Source organism: Microcebus murinus, chromosome 10 (assembly GCF_040939455.1).
Source record: "Microcebus murinus isolate Inina chromosome 10, M.murinus_Inina_mat1.0, whole genome shotgun sequence".
NCBI lineage: Eukaryota > Metazoa > Chordata > Mammalia > Primates > Cheirogaleidae > Microcebus > Microcebus murinus.
The window spans coordinates 40,414,488-40,429,514 of record NC_134113.1 but is presented as its reverse complement, the minus strand read 5'-3'; the positions used below and the strand labels follow the sequence as shown (position 1 = coordinate 40,429,514).

The 15,027-nt window shown below is 39.1% G+C and overlaps 1 protein-coding gene across 9 annotated transcripts in view; it reads right to left on the bottom strand.

Annotated features, from left to right (window-relative positions):
- The window catches only part of NAP1L1 (nucleosome assembly protein 1 like 1), a 30,731-nt gene extending 16,118 nt beyond the window's left edge, over positions 1 to 14,613 (bottom strand). For 3 of the 9 annotated variants that reach the window (XM_012750375.2, XM_076007156.1, XM_012750377.2), the window contains exons 1-2: positions 6,208 to 6,245; positions 1,324 to 1,409 (exon numbers count right to left, since the gene is read on the bottom strand). In XM_012750375.2, the coding sequence (XP_012605829.1) occupies positions 1,324 to 1,409; positions 6,208 to 6,224 (103 nt within the window). In that variant the 5' untranslated portion in view covers positions 6,225 to 6,245. Of the gene's footprint in view, positions 1 to 1,323; positions 1,410 to 6,207; positions 6,246 to 10,049; positions 10,139 to 14,161; positions 14,333 to 14,448 lie in introns of those variants that run through there. The other 6 variants (XM_076007157.1, XM_012750376.3, XM_012750378.3 and 3 more) reach the window with 6 other exon arrangements.
- Positions 14,614 to 15,027: the final 414 nt, after the last annotated feature.

Below are 15,027 nucleotides of genomic sequence, written 5' to 3'. Positions count from 1 at the left end.
ATGTTCCTAACTGGCCTATAAATTGCTGGTATATATGAGTAGAGATGGGCAAACTAAAGAAAATACACTCTTGGAAAACCCAATGTCGAGGAATAGTTCAGATTCCTAATGATCTTGTAAAAGTACTGCATTTCTCAAGGTCACTATCACAATCACTATGAACAATATCCTTTCTCTTCCTAGTATCTCGTGTTCACCCACCTTGCATTTTGGGAAGCTCAAAGCTTCATCCAGATGCCTATCTATGACTCTTCACAGTCTTTTGAAGGCAGATAATACATAATACATACCAGAAAACTGTAAATATAATGATAAGTTTAAGCCTGGGAGAAAGATGAAATCAGTGACCTGAATGTTTGTGTTTAATGCTTGTGTAGTGTAATTTCTGAGTATATGAATAATGTTAATAGATGAGATGGTCACAGGTGGTTAACTGAGGCCAAACAAAACTTGGTTATTAATGGCCTTTAAAAAGTATACTCAATCTAAACATAATCTAGAGTTATACAAAACAAATTATGTTACTATCTTCTCTTCATCAATACAGTTATAAAAATTGCTATTAATTTTCCAAATTATGTTTTTAAGGGTCAATTTACTTCTGATATTAATTCAATTAGGATGATATACAGCTATGATAACCAACATGCATTTAGAAATATCAATATTGGTCACTGAGGATACAGCCCTGTATCTATTAATAAAATGTTGCAAAATAAAAGCTGAAGCTACAAGTTCAGAAGCCTTTTCACAATTAATGGAACTGGCTTAAAAACAATAAGTCTTCTGGTACCTTAATATTCTTGGCCCAGATCTACAGGGCATAACCTAAATAGTACAATACTCCACCACCACTATCCTTTTAAAAATTATCTGCTAAATTTTGAATGATTTTTGTCAATATTTAACAGATAAAGGGTTTTTGGTTTGTTTGGTTGGTGGATTGAGGGAGTGGATTTTTTAAAAGACAGACATACTACATGTTTTTCTATATATTAAACACTAAACATACTGTTTAGAAGCACCACCAAAAATAACCCCACCACCACCTGTAACATTTCAGGCAAAAATTCAGACAACAATTCAGACAAAACTCATGGGTAGCTAGCTGGCTGACACAGCTACACCATGTCACTTCACCAGTAGTGACTCTCTCTCCCACACAGAGACACACACACATACTAGAACTAAATTGGAGGTATGGACCAGTGGATAAAGCGGACAATGAACAAGGGTCCAAAAAAAGGGAAATGGTACTTATCACTACCCTCTAAAAGACACATGCCAGCAGCCTCTGGCTCCTGAAGTAATTTAAAATAATACCTTTGATTTTTGTTTCTTCACCAGTTTCTTCTTCTTCTACTTCTTCAACATCATCCAAATCTTGATCAAGTTCACACTGTTCTTTGCTACAATATCATAGTATCACACCAAGGTTCAAATGTACCAATAACCAAAAAAAGTTATAGAAAAACTTAAATTCACTTTCTAAATTAGTATGCCTTTTTCAAAGATATGAAATAGGAAATTCAAAAGGTAACTCAGTCTTCTAACTCCTATGTAAACAAGTACAAATTGCAAGTACTTAAACCTTCATTAAAAGCAACTGGTCAAATATAAAGTTATTTTCAAGCTTTAAAAATTTGGTTTGGTAAGTTTTGGGGGAATGTGACATCAGGAAGTATGTGCTTTCTACCTAATTTCCATTGACTGCATTCTTCCCTCTTAGTAAAAGCATCCTCATTTTATATGGGATAGCAATACACCAAACTAAAAGTCTACATTTCCTTGTCTACCTTCTAGCTAGATCCGGCTATATCCTATGCTTTGGCAGTAAGATAAAAAAGCAGAATATAGAACTTTGAGGAAGTATCCTTATAAAATGGTAGACAGCTGGGAAGCTATTTTGATCTTAATCTTTCCTTCCCTCCCATATAGTGCTAGCTAGTGCTCCAGCAACAAAAATGGACCAGGTCATCCTAGAGAATGGAAGTCACCAGCTAAGGATAAAGGAGTTAGGAAAAACAGAAAGATCCCAGATCCCCGATAGCTGTTGAGCAACAATATCAGGCTGCACTATCTTTGGACTTTCCTCACTTTTCTGTACTTCACAGTGGAGATATGGAAGAAAAGTTAAGGAGAAAACCTCTGAGCCTACTTCTTACTTAAGAGGAAAGCCAGAAAGATAGTACCATTGACAGAGAAGGTAAAAAGTAGTAAGATAGCATCCTTCCCATCTCATCTTAAAGAATTACAAAAAAAATCTCATTGTTAAACATGAGATTACATCTAGCATTAAAAAGGGGGATAGGTCAGATGCAGTGGCTCATGCCTGTAATCCTAGCACTATTGGAGGCTGAGGTGCAAGGATCGCTGAGCTCAAGAGTTTGAGACCCCATCTCCATAAACAATATAAACACTAGCCAGGCATGGTGGCACAGGCTTATAATCCCAGCTACTCAGGAAGCTGAGTCAGGAGGATCACTTGAGCCCAGGAGTTTGAAGTTACAGTGAGCTAAAATGCCACTGCACAGGAAAGGGGGAGGGGGAGAGATAAAGGTACTTAAGTCAATATATAGGGTCATCACACAATTCCCTCTAGTTATTTTACATTAACAATTGGATTAGATACACTGTTTATTTTGCTGAAAAAAAAAAAAAAACAGCACTCTGGGAGGCCGAGGCAGGCAGATTGCTCAAGGTCAAGAGTTTGAAACCAGTCTGAGCAAGAGCAAGACCCCGTCTCTACTATAAATAGAAAGTAATTAATATTGGCCAACTAATATATATAGAAAAAAAAAATTAGCCGGGCATGGTGGCACATGCTTGTAGTCCAAGCTACTCGGGAGGTTGAGGCAGGAGGATCACTTGAGCCCATGAGTTTGAGGTTGCTGTGAGCTAGGCTGATGCCACGGCACTCACTCTAGCCTGGGCAACAAAGTGAGACTCTGTCTCAAAAAAAAAAAAAAAAAAATTGGACTAGAGATTTAGTTGCTTGTGTCTAAACAGCATTTAAAAAATTAATTTTCATGTACAGACAAATACTAATGTTCATACAGGAGCAAATACCCATGGGGGACTGGTTATAGGAAATCCTGAGGATACCAAAGTCCTTGGATGCTCAGTGTAGTATCTGTATTCAAGTTGTGTATATCCTCCCACATACTTCAGATCATCTCTAGATTACTTACAATACCTAATACAATGTAAATGCCATATAGTTATAATGCTGTATTTTTAATTTGTACTTATTATATTATTTTTCATTGCTTTTTTCAAATATTTTCAATCTGCAGTTGGCTGAATTCACAGATGTGGAACTCATGGATGAGGAATCCATAGATGTGGGGGGCTGACTGTAGTTACAACAGTAACTTTATGTAACCCAAAATGCCTAAAATTTTTACTGTCAAGCCATTTAGAGAGAGAGAATTTACTGACTCCAGTTTAAAAAACAAGAATCCCCTCTTTCTTCCACCTTCCCAGGGCTAACAAGCATCCAAAATTAAATAATAGGGGAGGGGGAAATCAAACTGTCACAACCAATTTATTCTTTAAAAAAAAAAGTTTAGGCCAGTTCTCTTCTGCAGAGAGGATTCGCCTCTACTGTCTATGGAGTAGATTTTCTATTTAAAAAAAGTTTAAAACAAAATGAAGATTCCAAGGCTAAGATGGCAGATTACATAAACTCACCTGATCTTAATCTTTCTAAAATCCCCACTAAAATTATAATAAAGGAGTTTTTGAACAGGCAAACACTAAAGGGCAAGGAGATAAGAGCAGCAAAATTGTCAAAGCTGGAAAACAGACAAGTGATAATCAACTTCATTAAGAAGCAAAATCTATGTTAGCAGTGGCGAAAGTTGAGAACTAGCCCAAATACAGAGTCTTTAATAAAAGGATAAGAACTGGTAGCACCAGGTACACTTATAAAACTAGGGCTAGGGTGTGAATGTAGCTAAAATAGGAAGGACTAAGTAAAAACTGATAAGCAGTTAAATCTTTAGATCTCTTCCCCAACCCTACCAAAAATATGGCAGTTTCTTCTCTGGAAAGGGTAAAACTCAGAACTTTGACTAGGGGACCACAGACATTTAAGAGTATCAAAGATACAGGACAGGCTATGTACATACGCCAATGCTGAATGCAGAGACCTCTCCCTAGCTACCTTCTTCCAGTCTGGCTTCCACAATACTGAAAACCACATCTTTAGCCAGATACTGTTCACTAGAGAATCTACCAACCTAGGAAAAAACACCATTCTGACACTGGGGGTTCTTATAACAAATACCCACTCTGATGACTCTAAACTAAAATCCCAAATTAATAAGCCTCCCCCTCTAACGCTCAAATTTTCCAATAGACTTTTATTAAACATCCCTCAACTACCCTTACTCCCACCCAAGCCAATCTTAATGATCAGGCAACCAAGTATTGCCTCATACTTGAGGAAAGCCTTTTGCAGAGACTAAAACACAAACAAGGAAAAGAAAATTTAAGAGCAAATAGGCTATATGAGAGGAAGAAATATCCAGAGAAAAGACATTACAATCAAAGAAACAAGAAGAGGATGCAATAAAAAACAGGAACAGTAAACAAAGGAGCTCTTAGAAACTAAAACAACAGAAATTTTAAAGCTCAATAGAAGAGTTGAAAGATAAGATTCTTCAGCTCAGGGCAGAAAGAAGAGCAAAAAAAAAAAAAAAAAACAAAGATTAATAATAAGACAAAAGAAAATTAGAAGATGAATCTAACATAGAATATCTAACAGGGGGAGCTCTAGAAAAACAGAAACTAAGTAATCCAAAAAATTAAGTCAAGAATATTCCCTTCGAAAGCCACTGAATTGCTTGACTGAAAAGGTCTACCAATGAATGTCTAACATAAGAGATAAGACAGACAAAATGTGAAAATTTCAGAACTCTGAAGCCAGAGTAGCTTTCAGAAATAGATATACTGTATATTAAAAAGAAATTATCACACAGAAATGATAAAGAATTATAATGACTTTGGAACTTCAACACAGCAACACTGGAAGCAAGGTGACAACAGAGTGATGACTTCAAAATTCCAAAGGAAAATAATTCCCACCTTTGAATTCTATACCCACACTATCAAGCAGAGTCATTTTTCAGTCATTCCACATCTCAAAATAATTTACTTCACTTGTACTCTTACAAGAAGGTACTGAAGAACCAAGAGTATAAACAACGTAGGATATAGCAAACAGCAAACCCAAGAGAGGAGAAACAAATGGAAACCTAAAGAAGACAGTAGTACTTGTATGTGTTGACCTTGTGCTGAAGTTTCCTGCCCTCCTACCTTCATGCCCTGATGCCTACCACAGCTGTGGATAATCATATCATCCTTCTCACTCCCAATTTTATTTTAACACAGGCTACTGTAAAATTACAAGCAACAAATATTGTGCAAGCTAATCCCATTCTGACTGTATTTCTGCAAAACATCCACCCACACAATAACCCCGTCACATGGCGACTTAATTAGTATGTTTCCCAGGATGCATGACCTAGCTCAATGACTTCTCCAGAATAGGTCCTTATAAAGATTTAGGAAAGCTGAAGCCAGACTATGATCCAGATAGCCTCTTTTCCTTTTTATTATTCTATCTTGCAGCCTTCTACTAACAGCCATACTACTGCTTTACACATTTAAGTTTGTGACTGCTATTCAGATACTGAGAATTTATAGGTGGTAAAATTCTAAAGACAAAAGCCAAGATAGTGCTTACACCTCCAGAGAGGAAAGGTGGAAGATGCAACTAAGATTGGGCACATAGGGCTTCTGATAGTAATGTTCTACTTTTAACTTGTACACAAGTGTCTTAATATTGTTTACACTCTACATACACATTTTATACACATCTTATACATATACTACGTATAATTCATTACAACGTAAGCAGTAAAATCTTCGGAAAATACATACATGGTAAAAATGATTCACTATTGTGCTTAGCACTTTCCTAAGAATAAAAACTGACAAATGATTTACTATATTTATGACAATAATTATATATATTTTACTTTGGATACACTGTACCCAACATATTAATAGGTACTAAGTATTAGTTATTATCATACATTTTCATAATACCAAATCTATACAGCTGTTTAAGACTTAATTACATAAATAGTACAAAGTGATGTCAAATCTCTGAAAAAGAACCAACTATCTGCCACTTACTTGTCAATGTCTGCCATGTTGTTAAGATCTCCAAATACCTATGGAGAAAAATATCACTGTTAAAAAAAAGTATTATTATTTATTTAAAACCTGTAAAAACATTTTAGAGACAAAACCCTTCAAATCAATACCATGTTAAAAACTATCCCAGGTAGAGATGTATATTCCCTTTAAAACAGCATCAGTGTTAAAAATTAGAAAAACTCACAGAACATACAAAGACTTTCTTAAGTCATGAAAAATAATTTTTTCAAAGAGTACTTACTGATTAAAACAAGCAAGTTACGACTAGGTTTTTCAAATCTATTGTATTAGGACTATCATAATAGCACCACTGGTACAGAATCCAATATCTGCTATAATTATAGGAAAGGAACAGCACAAAAAAGGATTTTTATTCAAATTCTTTTAACAATCATGAATGATCAGTTTTTGCTTAAAATTTTAGGATACTTAGGTTTATAAGAATAAACCCCTTCATAACAATATTCATTTTTTATCAAATTCATGTTTAAAAAAAAACAAACCTGCTGCCTACTTGGACTTATTATGCCCCCTGGAGATTTGTTTTAAAAAGGTTTAATAATAATCCCTGCATCAAATATCAGCCATTTAAACTATTTCATGACAGTATGGAAGCTCTGGGTCCCAACCAGTAGCAAGTAGGTCTTCCTTGTCTCTTCAAATGTACCTGTACCTCTTTGTCACATCACTGATAACCACCAACATCCCACTATCCTCTCCCAGATAAACTGGCACATTGTCAAAACTTTTGGTTACAAGACCAGAATAAATGTATTGTTATGTCTGATCAGAGCATATCCTAAATTCCTTCCCACAAAAAGATTAGTTATTAACTTAGAGAATACTGCTTTTAGAAAAAGAAAACTTAGGCCAGGTGCAGTGACTCACACCTGTAATCCTAGCACTCTGGGAGGCTGAGGTGGGAGGATAGTTTAAGGTTAGGAGTTTTGAGGTTGCCATGAGCTAGGCTGATGCCATGGCATGGCATGGCACACCACAGCACTCTAGCCCAGGTGACATAACAAGACTGTCTCAAAAAGAAAAAGAAAAGCAAAACTTAAGGTGAATGTCAATATTTAGGCAGAAAAACAGCTGAATGCCGTAAATAATCTACAGATTATGAGAAAAATACAGGTTAAAATACAATCCCACATTAAAATTATCTTTTAAAAAATGACAATCTTAGTACATATTTAACACATAAAATCCTACAAGATGTGATTACTCTCATATCAACATATTTAATATCCCTATTACCTAACAAAAGGTAAGAATAGAAAAGATTGATATTATCAGTCAAATGTTAATATTTGGGGGAAGTATCACTGATCGAATGTCTACTCTTTAGACAAATTATAAAGAAAGTATTTCTTCCTAATATATACTAGTCTATTTGTAAGTAATATTTTATCTGTTTTAAACAATTCCTACTAATACTGAATTTCTCTAGAGATGCTGAGTAATTAGCCAGCATTTACAAAATGCTTAGCAAATAATTATGAATACTAATTTAAAAATAAGAAAAATATTGAATCTTACTTATCAAAGAAATGCAAGTGGGGTTCCAGTTTGTCTGTCAAATCATCAAGGCTGTCCTTTTAATACAGGGAAAATTGTTCTTATATCTGGCCAGTGTTCCTATAAACTGGTAAATTTCTGGAGAGCAATCTGGCTCTCCAGAAATATCAAAGGAATCTCCAGGAATATCAAAAGCCTTAAATACATCTATCTCCAGCCTTAGTTACTTATGAGAATCTACCATAAAAAACTTTGTAAAGAATCTAAGGCCTTTGCTTTTCATGTTCCCATAGTGAACAAGTCTTGCACCTCTTTTGGCTCTCAGCTCAAAGTTTTACTTCTTCAGAGATGCTTTCTCTAACCTGTACATTCCAGTTAAATAAGATTTCCTGGTCATATACACTCCTATAAAGCTCTATTTTTTTCTATCATAACATATCTCAGTCTGTAATTAAAAATTAGTGTGACCTAAGGTCTGTATCTCTCAACTGACCAGACAAGATCCATGATTACAGAATTATACCTGCTTTTACCAATCATGGCACTGTTTTCTTCTTCAGGGAAGTACACAAAGCTTGTGTTATGAACTTAGTACTATTATGCAACGTGCATACAATGGAATGCTTTGTTGTCAAAAATGAAGTAGATCTCTAAGTTGATACAGAAAGAACACCAAAGCAAGGTATAGGATGAATGGTAAAACACATTTGAATATGTATACTCTTTCTGGAAAGACACATCAGAAATCTAACAGTAGTTTCCTATAGAAGAGACTGTGGAGAAATGAGAACTTGTTTTTCATTCTGCATTACATTTATGCATGGGTTACCAATCAGGATACATTATGAGAAATGTTTCATTACGCAATTTCATCACTGTGCAAACATTATAGAGTGTGCTTACACAAACCTAGATAGTATAACCTACTACACCTTGGCTACACCTTGGTATAGCCTATTGCTCTAGGCTACAAACCTACACAGCATATTACAGAATGCGGTAGACAATTATAACACAATGGTTAAGTATTTGTGTATCTAAACATATAGAGAAGGTAAAGTAAAAATGTGGCATTATAATCTTATAGAACCATCATCCTATATATGGTCCACTGTTGACCAAAAATGTCGTTATGCAAGACATAACAATTGGAGTAGCTGAGACTATAGATGCCCACTTCCATACCTGGCTAATTTTTAAAACTTTTTTTATAGAAATGGGATCTGTGTTGCCCAGGCTAATTCCAAAATTTGGAATTTGCTGGGCAGCCCAGCAAATGGGAGGCCAAGAGCTCAAGACTAGCCTGGGCAACACAGATCCCATTTCTATAAAAAAAATTTTAAAAATTAGCCAGGTGTGGAAGTGGGCATCTATAGTCTCAGCTACTCCAGAGGCTAAGGCTTGAGCCCAAAAGTCCAAGGTTACAGTGAGCTATGATCAGGCCACTGCATTCTGGCCTAGGTGACAGAGATACAAAACCTTGGAATTCAAATTTTTGTTCTTGTAACATTTTAACATGTTCACAGAAGAATGGTTACACTGCTATCCTCAATGTCCATTCTGTAGTGTTATATTTAGAGTCTCAACTTTTTTTTTGCTGTTGCCCAGACCAGAGTGCAGTGGCACAATCATAGCTTACTTGAACTCCTGGGCTCAAGCAATCCTCTTGCCTCAGCCTCTGGAGTAGCTGAGAATACAGGAATGCACCACCTCGCCTGACTAAATTTTTTTCTCGCAGAGACAGGGTCTTGCTATATTGCCCAGGCTGGTCTTGAACTCCTGGACTCAAGTGATCCTCCTACGTCAGCCTCCCAAAGTGCTGGGATTACAGGCTTGAGCCACTGCACCTAGCCCTGTAGTTGAAACTCTTAAAAAGAAATTATTTGTCTTTATTAAAGAGACTCAAAGAGAGATCAGTACAGCATCCCCAGTGATGCCTACTACAACCTGCCCATTTTGGCCAAATTGGACTTCCTGGTTGTACACTAGGCCCAATTTTATAGTCACATTACTTGGGTTGACATCAGCTTTATAACAATCTAACTCAGGTAAAAAACTTCTGACCCCATTTCAACATCTATAAGAAGTAGAAAAAAATTTTTCCCTCACTGGATTACACTTAAGATTCAAGGAATAAATCCATATAAAAAACTTAACCAATGTTTGATACCTAGTAAGTACTCAATAAACATAAGCTATGTTTACGTATAGTACATTTTAAATTATCCTTAAATGTGGGATCAAGGTTCTGGCAAAATAATTAACTGGATGATGGTTAATATTATTTTTGACAAACATACCATTGTAATGCAAGATGTCAACATTAGGAGAAACTGAGTAAGGAACATATGGCAACTCGCTGAACAATCTCTACAACTTTTCTGTAAATCTAAAATTAAAAATAAAAGTTAAATTAAAAAGATTCCTTGTCTGATACTGACAAGCTAGATTATGTCTATCAACTCTACCAATGGAAAATTATTAAAAGTACAGAGTGAAATATTTGTTAAAATCTTAAAAGCATTGAAATGCTAACAAGATAGTAAGGAATTACTACTAGTCCAAAATTAAAGGCAAAACAGGAAACAGAAGGCAGGCAGTTCTGCCCTGAGGGCAACTGCCAATTACCAGCAAACATAAACTTTGTTTTTAACCATCTTGTAGTAAAATCAAAATCCCTGGCCAGTCCAAGGTGAGGAATCTTTACAGCAACACTCCCAAATTATGCAGGACCCCAAAGTGCTATATCCTCAGGGTACAATAGGCTACACCATATAGCCTAGGTACATACCTAGGTAAATAGAAGGCTAAACTATCTAGGTTTGTGTAAGTACACTCGGTCTGTGATGTTTGCACAACAAAATCAATCGCCTAATGATGCCATGTCTCAGAAAATATCCCCAACCATTAACCCACACACTGTATATGGAAACAAATTCCATGTTGGAAGACTTCATGACTGTTAAGTGTTGTAGCTTTTCCCTGGAGCACAGTGGAATCCAAGATACAGTGCTTTTGAATTTGATGCTGCTATAGTTTGAGTATTTGTCCCCTCCTAAACTCATGTTGAAATTTAATCCCCAATGTGACAGTATTTGCAGGTGGGGCCTTTAAGGTGATTGTATCATAAGGGCTCTGCCTCCTCATGTGACACCCTAGTCCCCAGCAACAAGGGCCTTGGACTTTTCAGCCTCCAGAACTTAAGAAATTCCTTTATAAGTTACCCAGTTTCGGGTATTGTTATAAGCAACAGAAAATGGACTAACACACATGTTCACTTGTAGCAGTTTAAGTCACCAGAACATCCTTTAGAAACCAGTACAAAAATTACCTCATAAGTTTATCACTGCTCAGTTATGTAAGCCTGGATAACCACTATACCTGTTCCCTTGTTAAAATGTTGACATTACCCACCTCTGAGAGCATTAAATAATACACATAGAAGAATTTAAAATAATGCCTGAATAATCACTCATTAACTGTTGACTTATGTATTGCTGTTGTGCTCTTTTGTACACTCTTTAGAAAATAATTCAAAAGCTCTTCAAAATTATAGCCCCCTTCTCTCAATAAAATTCAAAATGTACAAAAATTCTGAAAGAGTAAAAATGTATCCAAATATGTAGCAGTAAAAAGCAGAGTTGGTAACCCGAAGTATAGAAGCCACTTTCTATGGCAAGCCCAGTAATGTGCTCTAATGGTTCACTTTCAATATGCTAAACAACTTACAAGGATAGGTACAAAGCATCAGCTCTCACCTTCTAATCCCTACTCTGCTCAACAAGGAAGGAACTTATTCAAATGAAACTAGTTTGAAATGGAATTTAATATAATTAAAACCAGCTCCCAGTTATAATTTATAACATTCTTTACCTACTATTATGCTCCCCCTTCCCTTTACCCTGTACCTTTTTTCTTCATAGCACTCATCATAACATTTTACATATAGGTAACCAATGTGCCTGTTTTGCACGATATAAATAGGTGTTAAGACATTTACTCAAAGAATAAACTAAGAACACAATTACAGGTTTGATTAAACTTGAGGTTCTGAATAAATTGATCATTAGTATTCACTTAGGTTTCATTATCTCTAATCCCTTCATAATATTCCAAAGTTGTAACCAAGCAAAAAATTAACAAAGTAAGCAAAGTACTGTATTTTATTTTGACATCTTCAGACCTTGAAGTCAAACTGATTCTGTCTCTTTAAGCCCCTTCTATTAAAAAAAACCCTCTGTTTTGAACATATTTTGGGGAGTTTAGAATCAAATCAGTCACTGGAGCCAATAGAGGCAAGCTGAACAATAAAATGAGGAACAGCATTTTGGAGTTAGTTCTGGTACAGGTATTTTTCCAGAAATCTCATTAAAGAACAAGAGCAGTCATTTGTCACATTTAGTATTAGCTAAAAAATCCTGTCAATTAATGGCCCTAATATAAAAATAGGTACTTTGAGCAGATAAAATTTACAAAGATTTTAAGATGCTATGGTGAAAACTATTAAGTTTCTATTTATTAAATTAACATAAACAATATTGGCTTGGAAAGAGCATCTCTGAAAGTCAAGGTCTTATAATGATAGATGTCCAAGTCTACCTGCCATGTTTAGTTCCATATATTCTCCAAAGGACCAGTCTTCTTAAAACTAAACTACACAGTTTAGGTTTGGGCCATTATTTGAACTCGGGCAACTTCCCACAAACTTGAGGCACAAGAGTCCCTGAAGATCACTGTAAACCTCATTTACCTCCCTTCAGTTTTAAGTAAGCTACACCATTATGGATGGTTTTTCTCTTAGCCAAAGGGAATGTGTATTACTTCCTAAATAAGAACGAAAGAATTTAAGCTGACAATAGGACCCAGATACCAGTTTCAAAGGATGTTTTGAATCCACCTATTTTCAAGAATGGTAATTTTTAATTTATAGCTCTCCAGACCAGGCACGCAGTGTGTGTAAGCTGTGGATTTTAAGGTGTCGTCATTTCAGAACTGATCAGACCAGTGATAGTCTACCTTGAAGACATCCTGTTCCTGGTTCATTATTTTTGTGCTATGCATGCCTAGTCCTCCCAGACAGAATTCTGTCCCAGCCTCCCCTGACTGCTGTTCCAGAGATTTTTGAGTAAGTAGCATTGACAAGGCAGCAGGCTACAAACTCGGCTAAGTTTATATTAACACCTCATTCAACCCCATACTTCTTTCTTCCATCCCATCCCCACTCACCTTAAAATGAAAACAGCTACTTAAGTATCTTATTCTGGGAACATCAATAAAGAAACTAATTTTTAAGTAAGCAATGGAAAGTCTAGAACAAAGCCCTTAAAGTCAGGCCAAAGTTTTTATGTTCATCTTAAAACCATTTAGAAGTCTATAGATCAATTAGGATCCATTTCCCCCCCCTCCAATAAAAAACACTAGTCAAAACATCTATCTAAGTTCTAGCTGTATTTGGGATACATAAAACAATCCTGTTAGCTAATAACAGCTAACATAAACGCTTCACATGCGTTAATTCCTTAAAATCCAAGCAGTGGAAGCCTTTCCCATCATCTACCAGCTAACATTCATGTTGCCCTCTGGTACCAATAAAAAGATTAAGACCAAAGAGAAGCAGGAAAGTTTGGAACCCAGGGGCCAGGCTTATGAGCTCACTAGTCCTTTCCACATGCCAGCATCTCTAAAACTTTCAGGAAAGTAAGGACAGACCCCAAGAAGGGGTCCTCCAGCCAGGCCCAGGCGGCGGCCACGCAAGCCCATTACCACGTGTCGAGGGAAGCCACCGAGGGGGTTCCCCTCCCAGAGTGGCCGCCGCCCCCAGTGGGCGGAGAGCCCCGGAGCCTCGCGGCCTCCCCCGCCCCCTCCCCGCCGGAGCCTCGTCCCTCCACAGCCCCTCCCCTCCCGTCGGAATTTGCAGCCTCCGCCGTTCTTTCCATCCCCCAGCGGCCTCCCTCCGGGGGTTATTTTTGAGGGAGAAGCAGGGGCGTCGAAGAGGTGGCGGGCTCCACACTCGGGCCTGGCCTACGCTCCCGGCGCCTGATGGCCCCTCAATAAGCGGCCACCGACTCCCCGAGGACCCGGGCGTCGCCGCGGCCTCGCTCCCTCCCGTCCGCCCGGAGAAGACGGTGGGGCTTAGGTAACCTCAGGCCCTTGAGGCCGCGCCGGCCACCGCGGCGCCTCAGCCGTCGGGAAACAAGCGCTGGCCGACCCCAGGGCCCCTCTCAGGCCGTGAGATCGGGACTCCGCGGACGGCGACGGCCTCACAGGACGACCCAGGAGGCCCCGGGCGACCAGCGGCCCCGCCTCAGGGTTCCCGGTCCCTCCATCCCTCCGTCCCTCTGTCCTTCCGACTCGCGTCGGCAGCCAGGCCAACTCCTCGTTCCCCCTTCCCTTCCAGGCCCCCATCCGTTACCGGCGGATAGTACGGGGAGCCAGGCGGCCGGAGCTGCGCAGGCAGTGACTCAGGGCAGCAGCGGCAGCGGGAGGAGCAGGAGGCGGCGCCGCGAGCAGATGGCGCTAAAAAAGACCCGAGAGCCCGCCGCTCGCGCTCATATACAATTAGCGTCAGCACGTAGGGCCCGCTCCGCCGCCCTCCCCCTGGCCTCGTCGTCTCCTAGCAACGCGAGCGGGAGGCGGGCCCAGGCTGCGTTGCGTAGCAACAGAACCGTCCTTCTTCCCAGGCGACCTCCAAACCCTTACCTAGGGCTTCTCCCTCCCGGCTACCCCGGTGCTGCGCCTCGGCTCCTCCGGTTCCCGCCAGTGTCTATCTTCCTCCCCCTACTACGCACGCAGCCATCTCTTTTCTCCCGGCTGCGCTGGAAAGGCAATCTCAACCCCATCAGTTGTGGAGAAAGGCCTGACCCGCGGGCCTCGCTGCAGGCCCGCCTCGCCCCGTCGGCGTTGCGCGGGCGGAGCCGAGGGCGGGGGCCGGTCGCCCGGTCCCGGGTTCGCCGCGTCCTACGCGTCGAGCGTTCTTTAGTTCCCATCCGTGCTGGGGCCTCATTCCGGCAACTCCCCCGGTAACCATTTTCCCTCCCCGCCTAAGAACAACAGTGCTTTCCTCGTGACCACCTCGCAGTGTCTGCTGCAGGTTCTGCTTCTCCTAAGTCACGGGTCTCCACACCTTTCGGGAATGCTTCTCATCCCTACCCTCCGTCCTTTTACCTGATGTGCAGTCCCTCATTTCTGCTTTAGCTTTTTGATGAAAAGAGCATGCTTCTGCAGTCTGTGGATGCTTTATAATGAGGACACGCTGTGTCCATTGTTTCATCTTTCTGA